A 26,881-nucleotide genomic window follows, 5' to 3' on the forward strand; every position below is an offset into this window, starting at 1 on the left:
TAATGTATACATATACATCCATTTATTTATTTATTAGAGAATCAATATGCTTATATATATCCAGGAAATGTTCCCATTAGCGCAACACAGACTAAAAACTTCTTTATCTGGACATGGGATAAAGAAGATATGGTTTTATTTACATTTCTAGGATTAAGCACCCAAAATTTCTGCTCCCATCTCAGATACCAAACTGCTCCATGAGCTTTGCCAATGTTTATTGATAGAAGAAATATGGATGCCCAGATGAAGGAGGGATGTGCATTTGTATTTGTGATGTGGTTCTGAAATATCTCTGAAGCAGTGGGTACTTGTTAAACCAACGTAGCCAATCTGCATCAAATGCACTTTTACTGTCAGGGGCAAGTAGTATAGAGGAGTATCTTGTGATATACCTTTGATAGGGAACTAATACGAGTGCTGCCATGTCTTCCCTCCCCTTTCTATCCGCCAACCATAAACAGAGGATAACTGAAAGCATCTTCCATTGTCAATGGTGATGGAAGTTGCAGAGAGAAAACCAACTCCCAGGCCGGCGCCGCAGCTCACTAGGCTAATCCTCCGCCTTGCGGCGCTGGCACACCAGGTTCAAGTCCCGGTCGGGGCGCCGGATTCTGTCCCGGTTGCCCCTCTTCCAGGCCAGCTCTCTGCTGTGGCCCGGGAGTGCAGTGGAGGATGGCCCAAGTGCTTGGGGCCTGCACCCCATGGGAGATTAGGATAAGTACCTGGCTCCTGCCATCGGATCAGCGCGGTGTGCAGGCTGCAGCACGCCGGCCGCGGCGGCCATTGGAGGGTGAACCAACGGCAAAGGAAGACCTTTCTCTCTGTCTCTCTCTCTCTCACTGTCCACTCTGCCTGTCAAAAAATAAATAATAAAATAAAATAAAATTTTCACACTGAAAACCTAGAAGTGATCATAAAACTTAGCAAATTAAATACATCATATAAATTTATGTCCCCAATACACCACTAAACTCGAGATTGGAGCATGAGAGAGTCCTTTGCCTTTCTGAATAGACCTGCATGTTCCTTTTTTGAAAGAAAAAAGTTACAGAAGCAGAAAAATGAGAGATAGTGACATTTTGTGCAAGACAATTAGTATTTCAAGAACTAGTCTGCAAAGGTGCGGTGGAGTACCCTGTACTCCATGGCCTCGGTTCAAATAGGCTTACATTGTGTCAGAATCTCAAATAGGGCAGACCAGAACATGTAAAAGTATAAGGTCAAAATGTATAGCCAAGGGGATCTGTCGATACTGTAAAAAGCAGAAAGGGTTATTTTTCAGAATTGGTTGCAGTTTATCTGCTATGAAAGTGTGTGGCTGAGATGTGCATTCAAGATCTCTTCCAACCTAGAATTCCAAAGTGGTTACCTCCCTTAATCCTTTGGTGCCCCCTATGGCCCCAATTCAGAAAGTGTTCAATGAAAACACAAATTCTAGTTTTCTATGAAGATTCCTAATTTAAATTAGCATCTTCATCACTCAATTATACTTCGCCTTTTGGAGTTGATAAAATTAACTGGATATCCATTTGGAGGTAGCTTGGCAATATGTGTGATCAGATTTTCAAATGTCTAGACTCTTTAACCCAATGTCTAGGAAATGAGTGATAAAGATACCAAGAAATTCTGTCATTTGCAGCATCAATGGATGACTGGCAAAACATTGTGTTAGTGAGACATTAATTCAGGCACATGCTGTCATGTTTGTGTGGAAGCTAAAGTTGATCTCAAAGACGTAGATAATGGTGGTTATCAGAGCCTGGGAAGCATGTGGACGAGGAAGGGAAGAAGGGACAATGGTTAATGAGTACAGGGATGCAGGTGGTCAGGAGGAATGGCTTATAACATTCTGCAGCACAATAGGACAACTAGGCTGACAACACTAAATTGATTATTTCAAAATAGCTAATAGCACTTTGAATGTCTCCAAGACAGAGAAACACTAAATATTGGAAGTGATGTAAACATCAGTTACTCTGTTTTCTTTACAGGTATCCATAAATACGTTCAATCATTATGTGTCAGGCAAAAATAAAATTCTTAAAAACTGGAATGTCCCTAGTTAGAAGATAATAGTAGTTTTTGACTGGTGAATATTCAGCTTTGTTTACATTGAGTTGGGTTGTAGTTTGCTTATACAGGACCCAAGGCTGGGCAGAGCCATCTGAGTCTAATGGCCTCTCAATTAATTTAACACCATTTTTAAATATTAAATGACTGGTGCCACATCATAGACACTTTACAACTCATTTTCATTGTGCATGAATAAATTTTAGGGATTTTATAGGCTGATACATGTTAGCCCATTCATCCCTTTAAAATGTTGTGCAACATTAAATTACACATACAACATAGTTATCTTTCCTCCAACTACTTCATTAGAACATTTTTTTGTTCCTCAAACAATAGTCTCTTTCATGAACTTGTGTGATTCTTTTCCTATAGCATCAACCTAGATACTGAGAACCCAGAGTAGAAACACAGATATTTTCAATTTCTCTGAATACTAATTACTCGACTTAAGAACTAATGCTGTCAACAGAACTCTTTAAGAGTTCTGTTGTGCCAACTTTTTGGATTATTTTTCTTGTACAATTAATGTGAAAGATGCCCTTATTTATAGCTTTGATATGTATTTCCCTGATCACTAATGAGGGTGAAATCTTTTCTTATGTATATTTGTAATTCAGTTGCTTTTCTCATTGATTCTTTATATCATTTGCTCATTTTTCTTTTTTTGTGTGTGTGTTTGGAACAACTACTTTATTTTTCTTTAACTTTTATTTAATGAATATAAATTTCCAAAGTTCAGCTTATGGATTACAATGGCTTCCCCCCCCATAACTTCCCTCCCACCCGCAACCCTCCCCTTTCCCACTCCCTCTCCCCTTCCATTCACATCAAGATTCATTTTTGATTCTCTTTATATACAGAAGATCAGTTTAGCATACATTAAGTAAAGATTTCAACACTTTGCTCCCACACAGAAACATAAAGTGAAAAATACTGTTTGAGTACTAGTTATAGCATTAAATCTCAATGTACAGGACACTCTAATAAGTTCTCCTTTATATTGATTTTTAGGAACTTTTCACATATAGGATATCAATCCTTTGCTAATTTTATAAGCTAATGTTGATTACATGACTTGTTTTTTTCTTCCTTATATAGTATCTTCTAATATAAAAAAGTTTAATTTGTGTATAAGTATTTTCCTTCGTGGTGTTTAATTTTGTGTCTTTTGGCACAAATCTTTTTTCAGGTCTCAAGTTTTAAATATTTTCCTCCAAATATTTGTACTGAAAAATTAACTATAATTGTACATATTTATGGGTTACAGTGTGACATTTCAACACATGTATACAATATGTACTGATCAAATTAGAGTAACCGGTATTTCCTTTCCTTTGACAATACTTTATGATTGGAGGCTTAGAGCTCCTTTATTTGTTCACAAAATACATACAAATTTATTATGTATTATAATCATCCAGCTAAGCTTTGTGGCACAGCTTTTATATATATAAATATTATATATTTATAGTATATATAACATTATATATATTTCTATATATATCTATATATTTGAGGGGTTTTCTCCCCTCAGGGTACATACAATTGAAACTTTTGTGATTTTGCCCTCTCAAGATTGCTTGGCTATTCAGAGTCTTTTGTGGATCCATATGAATTTTAGGATTTTTTTCTAATTCTGTAAACAATGTTGTTGGTATTTTGACAGGGATTGCATTGACTCTGTAGGTTGCTTTAAGTGGTATGGACGTCTTAACAGCATTAAGTGTTCAATCTGTGAATAAAGTACACATTCCATTCTCACTGTGGTTATTTCGTCAGTGATTTCTAGTTTTCCTTGTAGAGATCTGTCATTTCTTTGGTTAAAGAGGTCTTCCATCTGCTGGTTCACTTCCCAATTGGCTGCAATGGCTGGACCTGCACTGATCCAAAGCCAGGAGCCAGGAGCTTCTTCCCATCTCCCACGCAGGTGCAGGGGCCCAAACACTTGGGCCATCTTGTACTGCTTTTTCAGGTTGTAGCAGAGAGCTGGATTGGAAGAGGAGCAGTCAGGTCTTGAACCGGCGCCCATATTGGGTGTCAGCACTTCAGGCCAGGGCTTTAACCGGCTGCGCCACAGCGCCGGTCCCAAATTTGGTCTTAAATATCTAAATATTTTGTTGCTATTATAAATGGGTTGCTTTTTTGATTTCCCTTTCAGCAAGATGATTACTGGTGTATAAAATACTAATTTTGGACGTTGATTTTGCATAATTGACTTTACCAAATTGGTTTGCCAACTGTAGAGACTTTTTAGTGGAGTCAGTTTTTTCATTTCATATTTAAGTTCTAAATTCAGTTGGACTGCATTTTGTCAATTTCATAATAGAACTCATTTTTGTGGTCTGTGCTTCTAGATTACATGCTCCATGCTCTCAAATTCATTATTACATTTTCATGGTGAATGTCCACCATTCACATCAATGTTTTTGTCTGACATTCTTTTTTCTGTGTTTTATTTCATATTATGTTAATATTGCTATATTCTTTATCTGGTTATTCTTTGTCTAGCATAGATTTCAATATCTTAATTCTCTGTGTGATTTTTGTAAACTGCATGGTTAACATGATACCCTGAGTTTCAGTAGATGAACTTAATGCGTCTACACTCCTTGTGATAACTACATATTTGCATTTCTCTCTTCACACTCATTATGTTTATCTTTTTATCGATTGTTTCACTTTTTCAGTTTTCCTGACTTTTGGTAAATTGATAAACTTTTCTACATTCTTTTTACTCAATACTACCATGAAAGTGCTAGGGACAGAAGTTCTCATAGTGTCTACCCACTTGGCAACCTATTGTTTTTAGCCAAATTGCCATTTTGGGATATATATATATATATATATATATATGAATATATTTTTAATATTTATATTCTTTTATTTCAAAATCAGAAACTAATCCATATATTTATAGCCCTCCCTAATAATACAAAGATTTAGTATTCTTTCACCATAACACATACATGCCTTATCAATTCATATGCCTTTATTTTTCTTATTTCATGTGGGACCTCCATTTTTTTTATGACAGGCAGAGTTAGACAGTGAAAGAGAGAGAGACAGGGAGAAAGGTCTTCCTTTTCTTTGATTCACCCCCCAAATAGCCACCACGGCCTATGGCTTTGGATGGCTGCGCCGATCCAAAGCCAGGAGCCAGGCACTTCCTCCTGGTCTCCCATGCGGATGCAAGGCCCAAGCATTTGGGCCATCCTCCACTGCCTTCCCGGGCCACAGCAGAGAGCTGGACTGGAAGAGGAGCAACCGGGACAGAATCCAGCGCCCCAACCAGGACTAGAACCCGAGGTGCTAGCACTGCAGGCAGAGGATTAGCCAAGTGAGCCGCGACACCGGCTGGGCCCTCCATTTTTAAGTCATATTTCTTTCTTCAAGTTTCACTCCTCTTCTTATTAATGCTTATCAAGTAATCATCTCTCAATAAAAATCATTTAGTGGTAAGTCCTCTAGAAATTTGCATAACAAATATCTAAATTTCATTTTTACCTTCAAATTATGGTTTAAATAAGTATACGTTACCAGATCAATGCATATTTTCACTTAAGATATTGAACATATTTTCTCAATGTCTTTTGCATCCATTGTTTCTGATGAGATTTCTGATGACTCAGTCCTGTCGACTGGTTGGAATTTTTTACTCTCCCCTCCCCTTTATTTTAACTAAATGTTTTTCAGTTTAATTATTCTACATCTAGCTTTGGTCTAATTTTTATTTTTCTTATTTTATTTGCTATTTTCTTTTATTTTTAACTGACAGATTGTCTTTCTTCACTTCTAGATCTAGCTGCCATTGTATCAACAAACTGCTTTGCAATTATTTTCTTCACTTTGTCTGGAATGTCAATAAGACCTATGTTGGTTGTTCCAAGGTGGCTGAATAGTGAGAAGCTGCACCAACCTCAGTCACAGAAAGATGCCAGAAAAACAAAGAAGGGACCAGGACCCCAGGTCACTGAGTAACAGAAACTTCCGGTGGAGAAGGGACAGAACAGAAAAAAGACAGCATGGCAGCAAAAAGAACAGACATGTCGCCATCAGCCAAGCTTCCAGGCCCCTGCAAAGGAGTCAGTGCCGGGCTGAAAGGTACCATCTTGGCACAGTGAGGCTCCAGAGAGGCGGGGCAATGCCCCAGCCCTGGGGGCTTGGACTGAAAGATTTCACAGTCCCGCTGGCTTCAAGTCTGGGCTGGCGACTAGTGGGTGTCTCCATGAAGAACTCCACTAAGCCACAGAGGTATGTCCAACATAAAAGCCATCAGAGAACAAACCACTAGGGACCACATTTCAACTTAATTACCTCCCTAAAAACCTTATCTCCAAATACATTCTACAGTACTGAGGGTTGCAACTGTAACATTCAAATATAGGGAGGACACACTTCAACACATAACAGCCACTTATATCACATAGAGACTGCAATGATCTTTCTAGTATTTCTATACACTTTGCACTGTAGCTGGTTTTGTTCCCCTAATTTCTAAACTCTCTGACTTAAAATCTGTCTGGTCAACCATTTCTATGCAGTAGTTCAAATGAATTGATGGTTTTCTGTGATATTGCCTCATAATTTGCATCCTTTCCAGATATTTGTTCTCAAGCAAAAGTGAAACTCCCTGCATCATCACTTCCTCATTCTGCTGCTGCCCTGGAGCCCTCACACACCCGCCCCAAGAGCCAGAGCCTCGGGGACCAGAAAACCTCACACTCAGCGGCTCAGCTTTTTAATAAGGACCCTTACAGTCACGCATCGCCCAGCCATTGGAAGAGGATTGAGAAAGCAAAGATTAAAATGATCTGCTTCAAGTTTCTGATGTCGAAAGAATTTTTCAGGAAACTTCTGGTAAGTTCTGAACTATTAAACTTGTCTTCTCTGTGCCTATGAGGGAACAGCTACTTTTTAAAATTCCAGATGTACTTTTTATACAAATAGGTGTTTGTACATAAATAGCACTTGTGAAAGTATTAATTAGAACCACTAGTGTATTGAAGAAATAATCAGTGTATTGAACTGACACTAACTTTACAAATGCTCTTCTGCAAAGAAATGGACCATGCACGACAATTAGGACTATGAGAACCAGTTAGGACAGTGAGAGGGTTCCTGGTCCTCCCCTGGGTGGGCAAGGGGAAAGAGGATAAAGAAACAATACAAAGAGGGTCAGGAATTTAAGCCAGAGGTCGTAAGGGAACCTGGGGTCGTATGTAATTGCACAGATTTCTCTCTTCCATAATTTCAGGAGTTACTGAAAGTTTTTAACTTTCTCAGAGATAATACATACCTACTCAGAAAGGAATACCTACCTACTTAGGTCTCTCATTCACACCCATCTGATACAGCAATCTGGCTAAACAGTGGGGAAAAAAAAAAACTTCAACTTGTACTTCAGGAAAACGAAACTAACTTGCTTGTGTGTGGTTTCGGTTCGTCAGACCATGGAGGGGGGTGTACCGCCTTCCTGGGCCAGAGCCAGGACTCGAGAAAGTGGATTCCCCCTCCCTCAGCTCTAAGAGCCTTGAGAGCACAGCAACCCCTCAGGACATAGAGACCTGGGGTGCTGCTGAGGACCCCCCCTGCCATGGGTGGACACCCATTCTTGCCCCTAAGAGTTCTGATTTGGTCATTCCTGCTTAACATGGAGACAATGAGAAGTCCCCTGGAGAATGACATCCTGAAGCTCCTTTGTCAATAATTAACTAATAATAAGATGAGTTGGGTTCACAACTGTTTCAGAACAGGAAACTAAGAGCCCCCTAAGAGGTCAACAGTTATGTCAAAGCATTCTCAGAACTGGTCCACACCAATCTTTGCTTGGTTCCAACAATATCATGATACTTCTGAAAGTTCATGGAGAAATGGAAACTAAAAAAAGATGTTTATTTTAGTGCAAAAATAACTTGAAATCCCTGCATAGGTTTTTCGTAATTTACATTTTTGAAGTCATTTATATACATGTGGACACTCTTAAAATTACTGAAGTACAAGCCATCTTGAAAGCTCTACAGAATTCCACACATTCCAATCATTCCATGCTCACAATGGCTATCATGATGGAGGGACAGGTCTGATAAGTATTTGACATTATAATAGGTCCTAAGATATTATTGAAGAGCGCAGTATATCACATTGAGGTAGGATATTGTTTAGTTTGCCATTTAACAAAATAAAACGGGGACCAAGAATCAGTGATCCTGCCTAAAAAGAATATTTCGATCTCCATCATCTCTATCAGCAGAATGTGAACAAAACTAATTGAAAGAAAGCTTTCCCATTAGGTGGCACCAAATTCCTTGTGTGGCACCCTCTAAACTAGACACAGACTCACAACAGCCGTATAGACTCTCAAGAGTTGTAAAAAGAAGGGATGGCTTAGATGAAGGAAGCATTGTGTTGCAGTGAGGTAAGACACCGCTTGGGACATCTATATTCTGTATCTGATCAAACTTCCTGCTAATGTGCCTGTAAGACAGCTTATGATGGCCCACAGACTTGGGTCCCTGCCACCCATGTGGGATACCTGGATGGAGTCCCTGGCTCCTGCTTTTCTCCTGGCCAAGCCCTCACTATTGCAGGCATTTGGGGAGTGACCTAGTGGATGGCAGATGCCTCACTTGCTTGCTCTCTCTCTCTCTCTCTCTCTCGCTCTCGCTCTCTCTGCCTTTCAAAGAAATAAAGGAAGAGATAGACTACAGAGGTAAATTCCCACTGTGCTGCTTCATATCAAGATGGTTGAGTCCTGTGTTCACTAAGACAGGAAATCTGGAGTACAGCCTCTCTAAGACATCCAGAGAGAGGGTGGACAGTAAAACAGCTGAAAGAGGACAACAGCTAAAGGAGAGAATGCCCCTGAGCTGGACAGAGTGAGTCAGCTTCCCAGAGCAGGGGCAGGGGTGGCATCAGCAGAGGGACCAGACCTTGGACATGGAGTGCCTACAGTGACCGGGGGCCACCTCCATGGCATACCCTGTATGAGAAACAGCCTCAATCAGGGCTCTAAGTGGCATAGCAGCAAGCTCGGAAACAATGACTAGAAAACAGCAGATATTTATTCCTGTCCCTTTACTTTTGATAAAACAGCCTTTTCATTCTTGTGGCCAGATGACAGGAAAGAGACTTCCTAGATTTCTATCTGGGATTCCAGCCAAGGGGAATAATTGCCCCACTAGGAGAAGGAAAGTCATTCGACTCACACACATGCCAGCTCATGGGCTTTCAAAATTTTACTATTTTTATCACACCAAGAAAACATGTCTCTCATTTGGCAATCTTTTGTTGAGAAGCTATTATGTACTATATACTATAAGATTGCAAACAAAATGTACAATACTTGTCTTCATGAAATGTACAGAGTAGTGGGTGGGAAAAATGAACAAGATCAACAAGTAGAAACATGGGGAATACTTGTAAGTGCTCAGTAGATGAAGAAAAAACTGGCGCTGGAGTTGTGATGCAGCAGGTAGAGCAGCCACCTGCAGTGCCAGCATCCCATATGGGTACCAGTTCAAGTCCCAGCTGTTCCACATCCAATCCAGCTCCCTGCTAATGCATCTGGAAAGCAGCAGAAGATGGCCCAAGTGCTTGGGCCCCTGCATCCATGTGGGAGACCCAGATAAAGCTCCTGGCACGTAGATTCAGCCTGGCCCAGCCCTGGCTGCTGCAGCCATCCTGGGGAGTAAATTAGGAGATAGAAGATTCTGTCTCTCTCTCTGTCTCTCCTTCTCTCTCTAATTCTACCTCTCAAATACATAAATAAATCTTAAAAAAAAGAAAGAAAGAAAGAAAGAAAAGAAAAAACAAAGCCAGACTCAGGGGTAGAAAATGTATGTGTGTGGGGGGAATCGATTTCAACAAATTGGCTGGGCAGGGCGTCACCTGGAAGGTGACAGTTAATGAAAAGCTTCATGAAGGTAAAGGAGTGTCCATGGAGGTGGCCCCCGGTCACTGTAGGCGCTCCATGTCCAAGGTCTGGTCCCTCTGCTGATGCCACCCCTGCCCCTGCTCTGGGAAGCTGACTCACTCTGTCCAGCTCAGGGGCATTCTCTCCTTTAGCTGTTGTCCTCTTTCAGCTGTTTTACTGTCCACCCTCTCTCTGGATGTCTTAGAGGTGTCCAAGGAGAGGACGTCTCCAAGGAAGAGCATTGGCCAGAAGCCCGGCAGGTGCCACCTGCCTCAAGGAACAAGAAGGAGGTCAGAGGGATGCACCAGGTTCAGAGACAGATCTGGGAGTAAGGTGCAATGGCAGAGGGCAGCAGGCACCAGGTCACGTGGGGCGTTGTGGTTCAAAACGAGAAACTTAGCACTTACCCTGAGTCAACTGGGGATTCAGGGTGGGGGAGCACTAAACAGCACATTGGGATGACGTAATTTATGGTGTAATAGGGCCACTTTGGCTGCAGTTGTGCAAAGTCCCTGAAGGGGTGAGGAGCCCCAAGAGGGAAACTTGAGAAGGAGCTATTCCTGTTCCCTCAGCACACTGCTGGGAGAAAGAAGGTGCAGGTGCAGGCGGGAGTCACAATGGGTGGTCAGATGCTACATGTATTCAGAAGACACAACCCGTTGGATTTGCTGCAGATGGACTACAGAATATGGGAAGTGAGAAAAAGGACGATTATGCTGTTGTTGGGTGTTTACTTATTTATTAAATGCATTTAAGTACAGGAAGAGATGTCCTGCAAGAGAGAGGCATTCTCTTCATTACTCTTTAAAGTTTTCTAAACGTTTGGTTCTAAATGTTTTCTTAGTAGAGAGTTAGTGGGGAATATCTATTCCACAAACACTTCTTAAGGTAGTGGTTCAATCAATTGCATTTGATTTCCTTGATGTAATAGATTCTCAATAGATTTATTCTCAGACAGACCGAACTAGGACTAAGTCTGTTCTGCCTACACCTTTACTTCCTCTTAGGTCACTTACGGGATGTGATTGCAAAATCTCAAGAAAATGCAACTGAACTGAGTTCCAGCTCAAAGAGCCTTGTGAAGATTTATTTCAAGTTCCTAATATAAAAGTAGACGTTCTCAGACAAGCCCTGGTAAGTTTGTTACCATTAAAACCTTGTCTTTTTTTCCATCTATCTTTAAAACTTCATTCTGGAAGCAAATGTGGATCTTTAAAAATGAATATACATTAACGCATCAATAAGCAATTGCTTGAAAATGAGTCTTAAAGGAATGAGAGATAGCACTGCTCTCATTCTGTACTGACACGTCAGGACATGTGACTTGGGCTGACTGCAGAGTGCTTCAGAGAAAAGTTTCCAGCAGGCTTGGGGAGATTGCAGAGCAGCTGTGGAGGGGGGAGTCTCGGGATGAGGCTGGGAGGCGAAGGTGAACTACAGAGCAGAGGATCAGGAATCCAAGCATACTGAATGAAGAGAACACTGCAGCCAGCTACAGCTCTGCAGACACTCTGTTGTGTGGCTTAAGATGATGTGAAAAGTTCCTATCTAATTAAAGGGAAACCCCTCAAAGCTTAATCATCATTGTGTACAAGACCCGTCTTAGCAACTTCCTTGCACAGAGATGCTATGAGGAAATATATTACTGTAGTGTGTACTTCAGGAAAACAAAACTAACTTGCTTTGTAGTTTCAGTTTCCCTGAGCATAAGAGCAGGGTGGGGCCCTGCTACGCTCCCGCCTGGTGCCAGGCGACCTCTCCTGGAGGCAGGGAGACCTGTACTGTAACTGAGGCCAAGACTCCTAGCAATGGGGTGGGCACCAGTGCTGGCTCTGGGGGACCACTTTGATCCTTTCTGCTCAGCCTCCAGAGGTAAACACTGAAAGCCCTTTAAGAATCATTGTAAAATCAAGTACCAGTCAGAGCACTCCGGGTGCAGAATGATCCTGGAACAGAACACAGGGGCTAAGGTCTAGAACTCTTCTCCCTGGCTGCAACCAGAGTAGCTGCACCTTTCCCCATGCTAAACACATAGGGTCCAGGTAAGCAAACAACCACCATCAAGACAACACTGGTTCTGGTCCAATTCCCCTAACTTATGAATGGGAAAGATGCTGGCTGAGAGGAGATGGAAGCTAATCATGACGTCACTTTTCTGATCACAACTCCTCCTACTTTGTACACTTTACGCAGTTTCTGTTCAACCTAAAGATCCCTCATGCTCAAGAAAATACATCAATGGCCCAATGTGTCAGATTCAAGACACAGAAAGGGCCAAGGAGTTGTGTCAAAGTCCAAATTGTTGTTACTTTGAATAAAATACATAGCCCAAGCCAAATACAGATCATAGATCAGATAAGATGCCCTTATAATTGACAGGATGCCAAAGTGGTGTGAAAGTAACATCAACCTGGTGTAGTAGCAGCCAATCATATGTCTTTTCTCAGCTACCACCAGGGGTAGGCAACTGGAGAAATTCTTTGATGATATACAGGTGTCTTCATGTTTGAACAATGAGGGAACCTTTCAAATAAGGTAGAGGTAAAAGACAGTAGGCTTGGGCAACACGAAGCCAGTCACCCTGTTTGAGAAGGGTGGTTCCATCTCCGTGTTAATTCTTGGCAAAATTCAAACAACGAAGGAGAAAGGGAGGGGGAAGTCATCACTCTGTGAGTTGACACAAAGTCAAGCCCTCTGCTAGCCCGCACTAAACACACATGCACACATATGTGTCTGGGCATATAGGGGCCAATAAGCAGTCAGTCTTTAAAACCTGCTACTGGTAGAGTTGGGGATCTATCTGAATTGCTGTAATCACTAGCTAAAGCAGCAGAGAAAAATCTCCAGCCTTCTCTTATAATCTTTGGAGTGCCCCCCAAAAAGAGGGTGGGCAGTTCCAATCGCTGGAGAGGACTCTGGCTAGGAGATCACCTCTGACCTGTGCAAAGCTGGGCTGCAGAGTGAAGTAGGGGCATTTCTAGGGGAGGCTCCTTTGGCCTAGCATGACATAGCAAAGGGCAGAGCTGAAGCCTTGGGGCCTTGGCCAACTGAGAACCTCATGTGGCAAGAGACCTCCTCCAGGCATAACCTGGATGGGAAACCTGTTCCTTCATCAAAACTCACAGGGGTGTTAGGAACCCAGAATCCACAGCAGGACTGCAGGTCCCTGTAATCCACATGGCAGGCAAAGGATGTACGTGTACAAACGTTTCTCTTAAGACACTCTGACCTGGAAGCCAGAGTTGACTTGGGTCTAATAGCTGACAGAAATAAACATATTCCATAGTCTTTTATTCCATTGCTAACTCGTGGGTTTTCAAGAATTCCATTATTATTTCACTACATCAAAAAATCTTAATTTCCTCAGGTGAGAAATAATCACTGCATGCTAATTTTATGTCGGACTCTGGTAAACTTGCCAATGAACGAGAGGCAAATGTGTCAGTTCTCAGAGAGGTTGTGTCTTAGTTGCTGAGACAGACTGAGAAAGTAATGAAAGTACAAGGTGTGTAAATCCTAAGATGAGAAACAAGCAGGTGAGTTGGGAGGAGTGGCAAAGAACAGGCTGCAACTTTGGTAAAGAAAGCCAAGGAAGGCCCTATGGATCTGAGTAGAAAAGAGCTGAAGAGGGGATGTGGACTGTCAGTGCCTGGAGGAAGCACATGCCGAGCAGAAGGAGCAGCGTGAAGACCTGCTGCTGCAGCAGGCCTGCCACACTTAAGGAAGAGCCAGGAAAGTGGTGGCGTGGGCAGGATGAGCAGGTGCTCTGGAGACAGAAAGAGGGCGGGCAGATCGCACAGCACCTTATCCACAGGCTTTGACCTTCTCTCACAGGAGACTCTGGAGGGTTCTGAGCAGACTGACATGAGCACACTTACATCTGAACACGCCCATGTTAGCTGCTGTGTTGAAAACAGAATGAATGAGCTGGGGTGGGGGTAGGCAAAGCCAGAAGCAGAGAGACCAGGTAAAAATAATCGAGATAAGAGATGATGGTTTATACCGAGAAGTACAAAGAGATGGTGAGAAATGGTAGAATTCTGGATATACTGTGAAGATGAGGTTGAGAGTATTTGCTAAACCTGCTGTGTGTGAGGTATATAGAAAGGGAAGCCAGCAAAGATGAAAGATGCTGCCAAGTTTCCCCCCTGAATAATTGGCAAGTTTCATTAACTGATAAGACTGTGGGAGCGGTAGGTTTGGGGTGGGAGGCACAGATATCAGGAGAGGATTTTGGTCATTAATTTATAAGAGCTGTTTGATATTTGGGTGGAGAAAGAGAAGGCAAATATATGACATCACAGGAGAAGTGGAAGCTCTTGATATTGATTCAGGAAGCACTGGGCACAGTGGTTTTATTTAAATACAAGATGGGTGAGATCTACAGGGAGAAATTTGGGGTCGAGAGGAGGTGTCCAGAGGCTGAGCCTAAGAGACACTCATCATTTAGAGGTGAGAGGCAAGCAGGAGCCAGCAGAGGACACAAAAGGATGGGCCAGGAAGGGAGAAGGAACCTGAGGGGAGTGTGGCATCCCAAGAGCCTGGGAAGAGAGTGTCTCAGGGAAAAGAGAGTGATCATCTGTTTCAAATGCCACTTCCAGGTCAGTGTCAAGTGCAGTTCAGGGAAGAGGGGAAGCCAAAGCTTGCTTGGATGGAGTTCTAAAGGGAATGGAAGAAGAGAACAAGAAACAGCAAGTAAAACATTTATACTGTGAAGGACAGCAGAAATGTGAGACAGAAGTAGATTCAAAAGAGTCTGGTTTAACAGAAGATAGTCGCACAGTTTCAGCTGAAGAGGGAAATCCAGTGGACGTGGAAAGATGGAAGAAGGGAGACAGGTTGACCTTGTTAGGAGTGTGAACAATCCATTCAGGGAAGAGAAACTCAAGGGCCAGGCTTTAGCTTACACTGATGCCCACATCCCAGGGCAGAATGCCTAGGTTCAAGTCCTGCCTCCGCTCCTGATTCCAACTTCCTGTTATTGTACACTCTGGGAGGCAGTAGGTGATGGATCATGTACTTGGGTCCTTGCCACCCATGTAGGAGACCCAGATTGAGTTCTTGGCTTCTAGCTTTGGCCTGGTCCAGCCCCAGCCTTTGTAGGCATTGGGGAGTGAACCAACAAATGGGAGATCTCTCTCTCTCTCTCTTTCTCTCTCTGTTTTTGCCTTGCTGCCTCTCAATTTTAAAAAAAAAATCAGAATCATTTTCATATTTTAAAACCAAAAAAAATACCACCCTGATGTCTGCCTTAATCTTAGCATACTACTCTCCAGCAGATGGGCCTTTGTGCCCATAAGGATATCAGTCATATTAGATTAGGGTCTACCTTGAAGACTTCCTATTAACTAATTTCGTCTGCAATAACCTTTCTCCAAATAAGGTCACATTCTGAGGTACTAGAGTTTAGGACTTCAGAACAAGAATTTAGAGGATCACAATTCAACCTATAATGGTAATGAATGATAGGATCGAGTATGTGACCATGGGCGTCAAGATGGGTTGAAGTCAAGGTCATTAAACAAGAGGTAGTCAATGAGGTGACAGCCAGGGCAGTGGAAGGACCAATTGCTTGTCTATTAGGAAGGAAACAGTATCAAAGGGCCTGAGTGTCCTCTGCCCTTCACCTGCCTATAAAAGGAGGCCAAGATGTATAAAAATCAAGTATCTAACAAGTGCTCCAAATATGAAATATTTTACCACTAGGGTTTTAAAAAAGTCCACATAGCAAAATCATATTTTTAACATCTCACATTAAAGGAGTGTAGTACTCAGCATTTTCTACAAAAAACATTTCATTAAGAATAGATGGAGGGGAGTGTTGTGGCATAGCAGATTAATCCTCTGCCTGTGATACTGGCATCCCATTTGGGCATCAACTCCACTCCCAGTCCAGCTCCCTGCTAATGCACCTGGGAAAGCAGTGGAATATGGCCCAAGTACGTGGGTGCCTGCACTGTGGGAAACTTCAAAGAAATCCTAGGTTCCTGGCTTTGGCCTGGCCCAGCCCTGGCTGTTGTAGCTATTTGGGGAATAAGCCAGCAGATGGAAGATATCTCTTTCTCTATCATCTTCCCCCCTCTGTCTTTCCAATAAAAAACATAAATCTTTTTAAAAGAATAGATCCAATAACTATTTCTACATTTGGTTCCCTATAGTGTTTACACACAGGTAAGGCAGGGCACCTCCGTTCAGCCTTACCTAAGATGACACTTAGGGCCCATGCAGAGGAGAGAGAATCCTCCTGGATGGGCCTCCCAGCATCAGGAGTCACCTACTGGGGTGTAGTGCCCCCTGCCCAGGAACACCCATGGCAGGCTGGAGCACTGCCAACCATGTTCCTAGACTCATTAGGCCCTTGGAAGGGCCCCTGGGTAAGCCGTTCCTTGCTCCCTTAACTCTGTGCCCTGGGCTTCCTCCTTTCACCTGACTCCTCCCCCCACTCCAGCTACACCCCCTTAACCTCACCTGCCCAAGGTTCCCACTCCCCTGGTGATGCTCTCCTCGTCCTCACATAACCCAGCTTATGCCCATCCTTGTATCACACACAAAGCACTAACATAACCTGCCATTATCACTTGCATGTGTGTGGCTTATTTTCTTTCATCTTCTCCCCCAGACTGTAAATGTCAGGAAAGAACCCGACATATCTTTTGTTACCACTGTCTTTCTGGCACAGAATAGGAACTCAGAATTTGTTGAATGAGTAAACAACACAGGTCAAGGCAAAATAAGACTTTCCTCTGCTTGCAATATATGCATGAATTCTTGTGGCATCTCTAAAACCAGTTCCAGCTACTTTACAAATGAACAGAGTGGATCATCTGAAATATGTTTAGAGTGTTCTTTGTGCCCAGTTGGTCAGAGTTTTGTTCATTGGCCCAGGACTAATGGTGTCTTACAGACTGAAACCAGCAGTGACTTAGGAAATGCAAGGCACCTGTATATTGGTCAGCTTTCTGTTGCTTTAACTACAATACATATGAGGCGCTTCGCAGGAAGTGAGCAGGTTTATTTTGACTCACAGTTTGGAGAGTTGCGCTCCAGACTCACTGCTCTGGCGTCTGATGGAGGCTGGCAGTGGTGATCACCTGGTGAGGCTGGAAGCAAAGGCAGCCGGGAAGCACACGTGGCTTATACAATCAGCCTCACAAGAACCACCCCTCCAGGGCGAGGCCCCATGACCTAAAGACCTCCCACCAGGCCAACCTCCCAGGTGCCATATTAGATCAAGTCTCCATTCTTAACCCATCAACAATTCACAACAATCCAGCAACATAAGTCTTGGGGGTTTAAATAATATCTGCATGAGTCTGGAGAAGTCCTTTTCAAAGCATGACTTTTTTTTTTTTTTTTTTTTTTTTTTGACAGGCAGAGTAGACAGTGAGAGAGACAGAGAGAAAGGTCTTCCTTTACCGTTGGTTCACCCTCCAATGGCCGCCGCAGCCGGTGCACCGCGCTGATCCGATGGCAGGAGCCAGGTACTTCTCCTGGTCTCCCATGGGGTGCAGGGCCCAAGTACCTGGGCCATCCTCCACTGCACTCCTGGGGCACAGCAGAGAGCTGGCCTGGAAGAGGGGCAGCCAGGACAGAATCCGGCGCCCTGACCGGGACTAGAACCTGGTGTGCCAGCACTGCAGGCGGAGGATTAGCCTACTGAGCTGCGGCGCCGGCCCGAAGCATGACATTAACAGCACCAGGAAAAGTCTCACCAAGACGAGTGGAAGCTGCCATGCCCTGTGGCTGCCGGCCTGCAGAGAGGCTGAGGCCCCAGCTGAGCTTGACCTCATGGAGAACTTCCAGGCCAGCTTTTGCAAGAAACCCAAATGCAGATGAATCAATTTTCAGTTGAGCTAGAGGTTATTAATATACATTAATTTGTTTTTTATTTACTATTATTTATTTGAAAGCCAGAGCTATACAGAAAGAAAGACAGAGACAGAGACAGAGGCAGAGACAGAGGCAGAGAGTGCGCTTCCATTTGCTGATTCACTTTCCAAATGCCTGCAACCACTGGATCTGGGTCAGGCCAAAGCAAGGAACCCAGAACTCCATCTTGTTCTCACATGTAGGTAGCAAGGACTCAAGTACTTGAGCCACCATCTGCTGCTTCCCAGCATCCACATTAGCAGGAAGCTGGATCAGAAGCAGAGCTAGGACTCAAACCTATGGAATGCAGGTGTCCCAAGCAGTGTCTTAACTGCTATGCAAAATGTTCACCCCAATATTAACATTTTAACACCTAGGTAGCTTAAATCTTTCAAAAATCTTTTAAAATATATTTTCTCTTTTCATAATTCACTTTAATACTTTTATTGGATTGATTCTTAATACTTTTCATCTATTTATACTTAAAATTTGCTCACTGTCTCATTTTCTTACTTAACCACTTTAGTGATTCTTCCTTTTCACTCTGATTCAGTAGGCCCGGGGTGGGGCCTGGGAACGTCATTTCTAGCCAGTTTCACAGTGACTGATGCTGTTGGCCTGGAGATCACACTCTGAAAACCCCTGCTCTCAACTAGGCCTACACACTACATCCACCCAGGCAAGGTTTTAAAAGCACTAATGCTGGAAAACACCACTGTACTCTCTCAGCCAATGGATTCAGAATTTTTAGTTTTTGCAATCCAGCTAAGTACGTAGTTGTAGGGCCTTCATCAGTCTCAGATCAATAATTGGGGCAGGAATTATTTTAACAAGGTTAAAAAAAAAAAAGCTCATACCATTTTCCCTATATAATTTCATTCAGGCCAGTCCAGTCTGGAAGCCACAAGAATTAGCTAACAAAAAAAAAAAAAAAAAAAAAAAAAAAAAATTCATGGCCAAGGCCCCAAAAGCACCAGCCTTACGGCCCAACAGCTTGAGTTTCAACAGACAATAGGCAATGTCTTCACCAATTGCTTTGTTTTTTCGTTTTGCTTTTTTTTTTTTTTTTAATTTGACAGGCAGAGTTAGACAGTGAGAGAGAGACAGACAGAGAGAAAGGTCTTCCTTCCGTTGGTTCACTCCCCACATGGCTGCTATGGCTGGCGCTGCGCCGTTCAGAGGCCAGGAGCCAGGTGCTTCCTCCTGGTCTCCCATGGGGTGCAGGGCCCAAGCACTTGGGCCATCCTCCACTGCCCTCCCGGGCCACAGCAGAGAGCTGGCCTGGAAGAGGAGCAACAGGGACTAGAACCCGGAGCCCATATGGGATTCCGGCACCATAGGCAGAGGATTAATCAAGTGAGCCACGGTGCCGGCCCCCACCAATTGCTTTGTGACCATGTAACAAACATGGCAGCTTCCAAGCTGGGATCAAGGTTTCCTGTTCCCCAACAAACCTCCACTTAGCCAATTTTAAATTTTATTTACAATATTCTGCCATGTTACAGAACAATTTCTGTGTTACTTACGATTCTGTTTTTAACTTACAACGACCCAAATTTTACCAAGTGAAGGCTAAAAGGGGAAATTATTACAAGGACCAAAGGGCACAGCATGGGGCAGATGCTGTGGCATAGCCCTGTGACTGTCTTTCAAACAATTAAATCTTAAAAAAGAAAAAGGTGTGTCACATAGTTAGCAGCTACTGCTTATTTCATGATGACACTTACCATTACCTAAGAAATAAGGGCACTGATTGGGACTATGTAAAAAGTTAAATATCAAGCAGGCTTTAAGAGCCAAACTTGTGCAGTGTTTCATGTACATGGGTATTTCAAAGGTTCGTGGAAATGGAGTTAAAGGGTAAGCTTATTTTATTACCAAAAAAAAAAAAATAGTGTGAGGGGCCACAGTTGTGGTACAGTGAACTAAACTGCTCCCTGTGATGATGTCCCAGTCCCAGCTGATCCACTTCCAACCCAGCTTCTGCTAATGTACCTGGGAAGGCTACAGAGGATGACTCAAGTACATTAGTCCCTTCCACCCAAGTGGGAGACCGAGATGGAAGTCTGGGCTCCTGGCTTTTGTCTGGACCAACCCTGACCCACGGGAAGTAAAGCAGTAGATGGGAGATATTGCTCTCTGCATTCCAAAATAAATAAGTCTTTTTTAAAAAAAGTGTGAAGTCCATGAATAGATAAGGGATCTTCAAGAAGGTCATTGAGAATATGTATTATGAAAAAACTATGAATTGGATTTCAAAAAATTTTCAACCAAAATAAAATATTTTTAAAGCATACTTATTTTTAAATTTTTATTTATTTTCATTTTTATTTGAAAAGCAGACTGACCGTGAGAGAGATAGACAGAGATGGAGATACAGAGATCTTTCTTCCACTGGTTTGTTTCCCATATGTCCACAATAGCCAGGGTTGGGTCAGGCTGAAGCCAGAAGCCTGGAACTCAGTCTGGGTCTCCCATAGCAGGTAGTAAGGACCAAAGTACTTCAGCCATAACCTGCTGCCTCCCAGGGTACGCATTGGCAAGAGCCTAATACCCAAAGTGGAGCCAAGACTTCAACCCAGTTACTCAGCTGGTTTAACAGCTGGCAGCTTAACTGCTGCACTAAACCTCTTCCCTCAAACTTATGTTTAATTCCACTTTTGCCAAAAGTTTATTAAAGTACTCTTTTATAATGTTTGTAAGAAATTATATATACAATTGACTACATAATTCCAATGATAAAGTATAATGCTAAAATATTCGTTTTGTTACTTTTTCCAAGGAAGAAAGGCAAAGCTTTGATATGAATGAACAAGTAACCCTACCAGAACTGGTCAAAGACTGGACCAAAGAGCATGTGAAAAAATGGGTAACTGAAGATCTTAAGGTTGATGAGAAATATGGCCAAATTTTACTGAATGAAGAAGTGACAGGGCTGGTCCTGAAGGAATTAACAGAAGATGATCTGAAAGAAATGGGGTTACCACGGGGTCCAGCACTTTTGATAAAACGTGCGTGTAACAAACTACTTAATAGTTCCCCTGAAAGTGACAATCAGGATTCTGGAAAATTAGATAATATAAAACCATCCAAGAAAAAACAGCAAAAAAAGCCAAAACAGAAAAGTAAAGAAGAGGGAACATCCATGTCTCTCAATATTGATCATGATCTGAGAGAGACTACAGAAATTGAAGTCCAAGAATCAATTCCTTTGAAGGAAAAAGCGTTGGATGAAACAGTGAATGCTGCAGACAAGGAAAATGCAATACAAACCGAACGGTTGACTTGTATGCCATACCCTTTTGATCAGTTTCATGACAGCCAGCGGTATATAGAACATTACATTCTACAACCTGAAACGGGACCACTCAATCTCATCGACCCAATACATGAGTTCAAAGCTCTCACAAATACAGCAGCAGCCACAGAAGAAGATATTAAAATGAAATTTAGCAATGAAGTCTTCCGATTTGCATCAGCTTGCATGAATTCACGCACCAACGGTACTATTCATTTTGGAGTCAAGGACAAACCCCATGGAGAAATTGTTGGTGTAAAAATCAGCAGTAAGGATGTCCTAATTAATCACTTCAACGTAATGATCAAAAAGTATTTTGAAGACAGTGACATCAATGAAGCCAAGAAGTGTATTCGGGAGCCAAGGTTTGTGGAAGTCCTGTTGCAGAACAGCATGCCATCCGACAGATTTGTCATTGAAGTCGACGTTATTCCAAAACACTCGGTGTGTAAAGAAAAGTATTTCTACATTAAGATGCAGAGTTGTAAAGATAACGTGTGGAAGCAAAACCAAGAATATTCACTGTTTGTAAGAGAAGGGGCTAGCTCCAGGGATATCCTCGCCAACGCCAAGCAACGAGATCCAGATTTCAAAGCATTTACACAAAATTTAAAGTCACTGGTAGCATCTAGAAAAGAGGCTGAAGAAGAATATGGATGGAAAGCAACTAAGAAGGAGAGTGAAGGACTAAAGCTGGTGAAGCTTCTCATAGGAAACCGGGACTCGCTGGATAACTCGTACTACAGCTGGTACATTCTTGTAACAAACAAATGCCATCCAAACCAAACAAAGCACTTAGATTTTCTAAAGGAAATCAAGTGGTTTGCTGTGTTGGAGTTTGATCCTGAATCTGGGATCAATGGAGTGGTCAAAGCTTACAAAGAAAGCCGAGTGGCCAACCTTCACTTTCCAAGTCAGTATGAAGACAAGACGAGTAGCCTGAGAGAGAAGATTTCTACCCTGAATCTTTATCAGCAGCCCAGCTGGGTCTTCTGCAACGGGAGATCAGACTTGACAAGTGAGACTTACAAACCTTTCGAACCACATCTGTGGCAGAGAGAAAGAGCTTCTGAGGTCAGGAAACTGATTTTCTTTCTCACCGATGAAAATATAATGGCAAGAGGGAAATTTTTAGTTGTGTTTCTACTACTGTCTTCAGTGGAAAGTCCAGGAGATCCACTCATTGAAACGTTCTGTGCTTTCTACCAAGCTCTCAAAGGAATGGAAAATATGTTGTGCATCTGTGTAAACTCACAGATTTATCAACGGTGGAAAGACTTACTGAAAACAAGACTGACGGTGGCACATGAATTATCAAACCACAGCATTTCCACTTTAAATCTAGAACTCGTAAACAGTACTATCCTTAAACTCAAATCAGTGACTCGGTCATCAAGAAGGTTTTTGCCTTCACGTGGATCTTCGTCAGTCATCCTGGAAAAGAAGAAGGAAGATACATTGACCGCTCTGGAAATCCTCTGTGAAAATGAGTGTAGGGACACAGACATAGAGAAAGATGAATCTAAATTCCTAGAGTTTAAGAAATCCAAAGAAGAACACTTCTATCGAGGTGGCAAAGTGTCCTGGTGGAATTTTTATTTTTCTTCGGAAAATTATTCTTCAGCTTTTGTGAAAAGGGACAGTTACAAAGAACTTAAGAATTTAATACAGTGCTGGGCAGAGTCTCCAAGACCAGTATTTGCAAAAATCATCAATCTTTATCATCATCCAGGCTGTGGGGGCACCACATTGGCTATGCATGTTCTCTGGGACCTAAAGAAAAACTTCAGATGTGCTGTGCTCAAAAACAAAGCAACTGATTTTGCAGAAATTGGGGAACAAGTGACCAATCTGATCACCTATAAGGCAACCTGCCATCAGGATTACATTCCTGTGCTCCTCCTGGTAGACGATTTTGAAGAACAGGAAAATGTCTACATTCTACAGAACGCCATCAATTCCATTTTAGCAGAGAAGGACTTGCGATATGAAAAAACATTGGTTATTATCTTAAACTGCATGAGATCCCAGAATCCAGATGAAAGTGCAAAATTAATAGACAGTATTGCACTAAAATACCAACTTTCTCCCAAGGAACAGAGAGCTTTTGGGGCCAAACTAGAGGAAATTGAAAAGCAGCACAAAGACTGTGAAAACTTTTATTCCTTTATGATCCTGAAACGCAATTTTGATGAGACATATATTAAAAATGTGGTCAGGAACATCCTGAAAGGACAGGATGTCTACAGCAAGGAAGCACAGCTCATTTCCTTCCTGGCCCTGCTCAACACTTACGTTACGGATTCCACAATTTCAGTGTCACAGTGCGAAATATTTTTAGGAATCATTTACACGAGTACACCCTGGAAACCTGAGAGCCTGGAAGATAAAATGGGCACATATTCTACCCTTCTAATAAACACAGAAGTCTCAGAATATGGGAGATACACGGGTGTGCGTATCATTCACCCACTGATTGCCATTCACTGTCTCAAAGAACTAGAGGAAAAACATCACTTAAATAAACATCACATTGCATTGAAGCTATTAAATGAGAATTTATTCTATGATTTCGGTATAGGAAGAGACAAATTTCAACACGATGTGCAAACCCTTTTGCTTACAAGACGGCGCAAGGAGTATGGAGATGAAACAGACACTTTGTTTTCCCCATTAATCGAAGATTTACAGAACAAGGAAATTGAAGAGGTCTTGGTGGCAGGATGCAGTCGATTTCCACAAAATGCATTCATTTGCCAAGCCTTGGCAAGACACTTCTACATTAAAGAGAAGAACTTTGAGACTGCTCTCGAATGGGCAAATCTGGCCAAAACCAGAGCACCTAAAAACTCCTACATCTCAGACACCCTCGGTCAGGTCTACAAAAGTAAAATCAAGTGGTGGCTGGATGAAAACAAAAACAGTAAGGTCATTACTGTTAAAGATCTAACGCATTTACTAGAAGCTGCTGAAAAGGCCTCAGGAGCTTTCAAAGAATCCCAACAGCAAACTGACAGTAAAAACTACGAAACCGAGGCGTGGTCAGCACAGAAGTCCCAGAGGAGGTATGACACGTATAACACAGCCGGTTTCTTTGGTGAAATAGAAGTCGGTCTATACACTATCCAGATCCTTCAGCTTACTCCTTTTTTCCACAAAGACAACGTATCGTTTCTAAAACCCATGGTGCAGTTTCTATCAGGAAAGGGAGACATCCCATTTGATGCAAGAAATGAGTATTACTTGGCTCTTAGCAAGTTCACATCCCTTCTGCAAAATTTACAGTCAAATCTGAAAAGGTGCTTTGACTTTTTTATTGATTATATGGTGCTTCTGAAAATGAGGAACACCCAGAAAGAAATGGCGGAAATACTGTTAAGCAAAAAAGTCAGTCGTTGTTACAAGAAATACAGAGACCTTTTCTGCATTTTGGATCCAAGTCCATTACACAGCAAAGAGAGTCAGTTACTCCTGGAGGAGAATTGCAGGAAAAAGCTAGAAGCTTGGAGAGCTGATAGGTTTTCTGGACTCCTGGAGTATCTTAGCCTAAACCACAAAGAAGCCACAAGCACCATGGAAAATATAGTAGATGAATATGCCTTCCTGTTGAAGCAAAACCCAAACAAACGGCTGACAAAGGAGAAACAGAATTTCATTCTGGCCAACATTATTCTCAGCTGTCTGAAACCCACCTCCAAGTCCATTCAACCTCTGAACATGCTTAAAAAACAGCTCCGAGAAGTGCTGCAACTCGTAGGACTACATCATCAATATTCCGACCCTTATTTCTTGGCTTGCCTCCTATTCTGGCCAGAAAACCAAGAACTGGATCAAGACTCCAAACTAATGGAGAAGTATGTTTCATCCTTAAACAGAACCTTCAGGGGACAGTACAAGCGCATGTGCAGATCGAAACAGGCAAGCACGTTTTTCTACCTGGGCAAGAGGAAGGGGTTCAATGGTCTTGTTCTCAAAGCCGAAATAGAGCAGTACTTTAGTAAGGCGCAAAATATAAACTCCCTCTGGCAGAGTGGAGATGTGTGGAAAAAAAAAGAAGTCAAAGACCTCCTGCATCGTCTCGTTGGTCAGGCCGAGGGCAAGCTAATCTCCATTGAATATGGGACGGAGGAAAAAATTAAAATACCAGTGACATCTGTGTATTCAGGTCCACTCCGCAGTGGGAGGAACATAGAAAGAGTGTCCTTCTACCTGGGATTTTCCATTGAAGGCCCTCTGGCATATGATATAGAGGTAGTTTAAGAAAATCATTGGTGCACTGCACAGGTCCACCTCTCTGGGACTGCATTCCCTTTCTCTATGGTCATGTCATTTTTGTGACATTATGGGTTTATTGCTATAATTTTGCTTTTGTCTCCCAAATGAATTATAAACTTTTTTTGTAGGGCAGGAAATATATCTACACACAGAGCTTGGTATATGGTAGGGTCAATCATATAACATTTTGGGGCCACCACTGTGGGTAAAGCTTCCACCTGCAGTGCCGGCATCCCATATGGGCGCCAGTTCAAGTTCCAGCTGCTCCACTTCCAATCCAGCTCTCTGCTATGGCCTGGGAAAGCAGTGGAGGATGGCTCAAGTCCTTGGGCCTCTGCACCCACATGGGAAGACCCAGAGGAAGCTCCTGGCTCCTGGCTTCAGATCTGCACAGCTCCAGCTGTTGCAGCCATTTGGGGAGTGAACAAGTGGATGGAAGACCTCTCTCTCCCTCTCTCTGCCTTTGCCTCTCTGTAACTATGCCTTTCAAATAAATAAGTAAATCTTTTAAAAAATCATATAACATTTCAAATATGTATTTTCAAGGTGATATACTTAAAAAGTTCTAATTATTACCCACTTGTAACCTCATAACTGCTTAGGGGTCAATAAAAGTCTGTTCTAATTTGATCAGCTTCTGTGGATTTTCTGTATTATGTTTTCATTGTGACAGCAGAGATTTAAATGAAGCGAATGTGGAGGAGAAAGTACCACCTTGTCTCATCGAGCTCAAACCATAAGATCCATACCAGAGTTCCACTTAACTCACTTGTGTGGAAGGTAAATATTTTGTCCCCATCCTCCAATTAATCCCTCCACCCTCCCCACACACATACACAGGCAATTCCTTATGCCCCTTGCCCTCTCCCAACTCACTGCTTCAGAAGGGTAAGAAAGCCAAAAAACAAAGGAGCCCCAAGCTTGAACCCCCTCCGTTCTCTTGTGCTCATTTACACACCAAACTCTCCTTGCCTCCTGTGACTGCAGCCTTGTCCCACCTGTTCTTGAGATCCTGTCTCCATGGCTTCTTTTCCCATCCATTACCCTGTTTGTCGCCTCTACTTCTCAACGTGTGATGGACACAGACTTCTCTTCCCATTGAGATTCTCTTTTTTGCATCCAGCATTCTCCATATGGATACCCTGATTTGCCCTTCATGGCCCACGTCATTGAGTCACTCCCTCTCACACCCAGGAAGTCTGCCTCAGCCCCCAGAATTCAGTTTCCTCAGCAATATGTGCTCTCTACTCTCCAGTGCCAGGAAGGACTCCCAGGAGCTCATTCACAGACGTGGACCAGCCAGGACCATCTCAAACCATGTTCTAGAGCTACCCATTGCCTAAAAAGTGAAGCACATGCTAATACAGACTAAATGGAACATTGAAATACCAGAGTTTACTTTTCCATATCTTTCTGTCTCCTTGTAATGTAACTTAGCTATTCTAGCCCTC

The 26,881-nt window shown here is 42.6% G+C and overlaps 1 protein-coding gene across 4 annotated transcripts; it reads left to right on the plus strand.

Annotated features, from left to right (window-relative positions):
* Positions 1-6,708: 6,708 nt before the first annotated feature.
* On the plus strand, positions 6,709-26,060 carry SAMD9L (sterile alpha motif domain containing 9 like). Of its 4 annotated transcripts, none has more exons than XM_008261728.4 (3): positions 6,709-6,933; positions 10,996-11,122; positions 20,640-26,060. In XM_008261728.4, the coding sequence occupies exon 3, from the start codon at positions 20,661-20,663 to the stop codon at positions 25,413-25,415; it is 4,755 nt and encodes a 1,584-aa protein (XP_008259950.2). In that variant the 5' UTR covers positions 6,709-6,933; positions 10,996-11,122; positions 20,640-20,660; the 3' UTR covers positions 25,416-26,060. The 4 variants fall into 4 exon arrangements, with proteins under 4 accessions (XP_008259950.2, XP_008259951.2, XP_069915919.1 ...); XM_008261729.4 differs by having other exon boundaries at positions 20,644-26,060; XM_070059818.1 differs by lacking the exon at positions 6,709-6,933 and adding an exon at positions 10,562-10,683.
* Positions 26,061-26,881: the final 821 nt, after the last annotated feature.

Source organism: Oryctolagus cuniculus, chromosome 16 (genome assembly GCF_964237555.1).
Source record: "Oryctolagus cuniculus chromosome 16, mOryCun1.1, whole genome shotgun sequence".
Classification (NCBI taxonomy): domain Eukaryota; kingdom Metazoa; phylum Chordata; class Mammalia; order Lagomorpha; family Leporidae; genus Oryctolagus; species Oryctolagus cuniculus.

Excerpts from the sequence above, each read along its gene's own strand:
- SAMD9L (XM_008261728.4), top strand. The coding sequence starts at position 20,661 with ATGAATGAACAAGTAACCCTACCAGAACTGGTCAAAGACTGGACCAAA.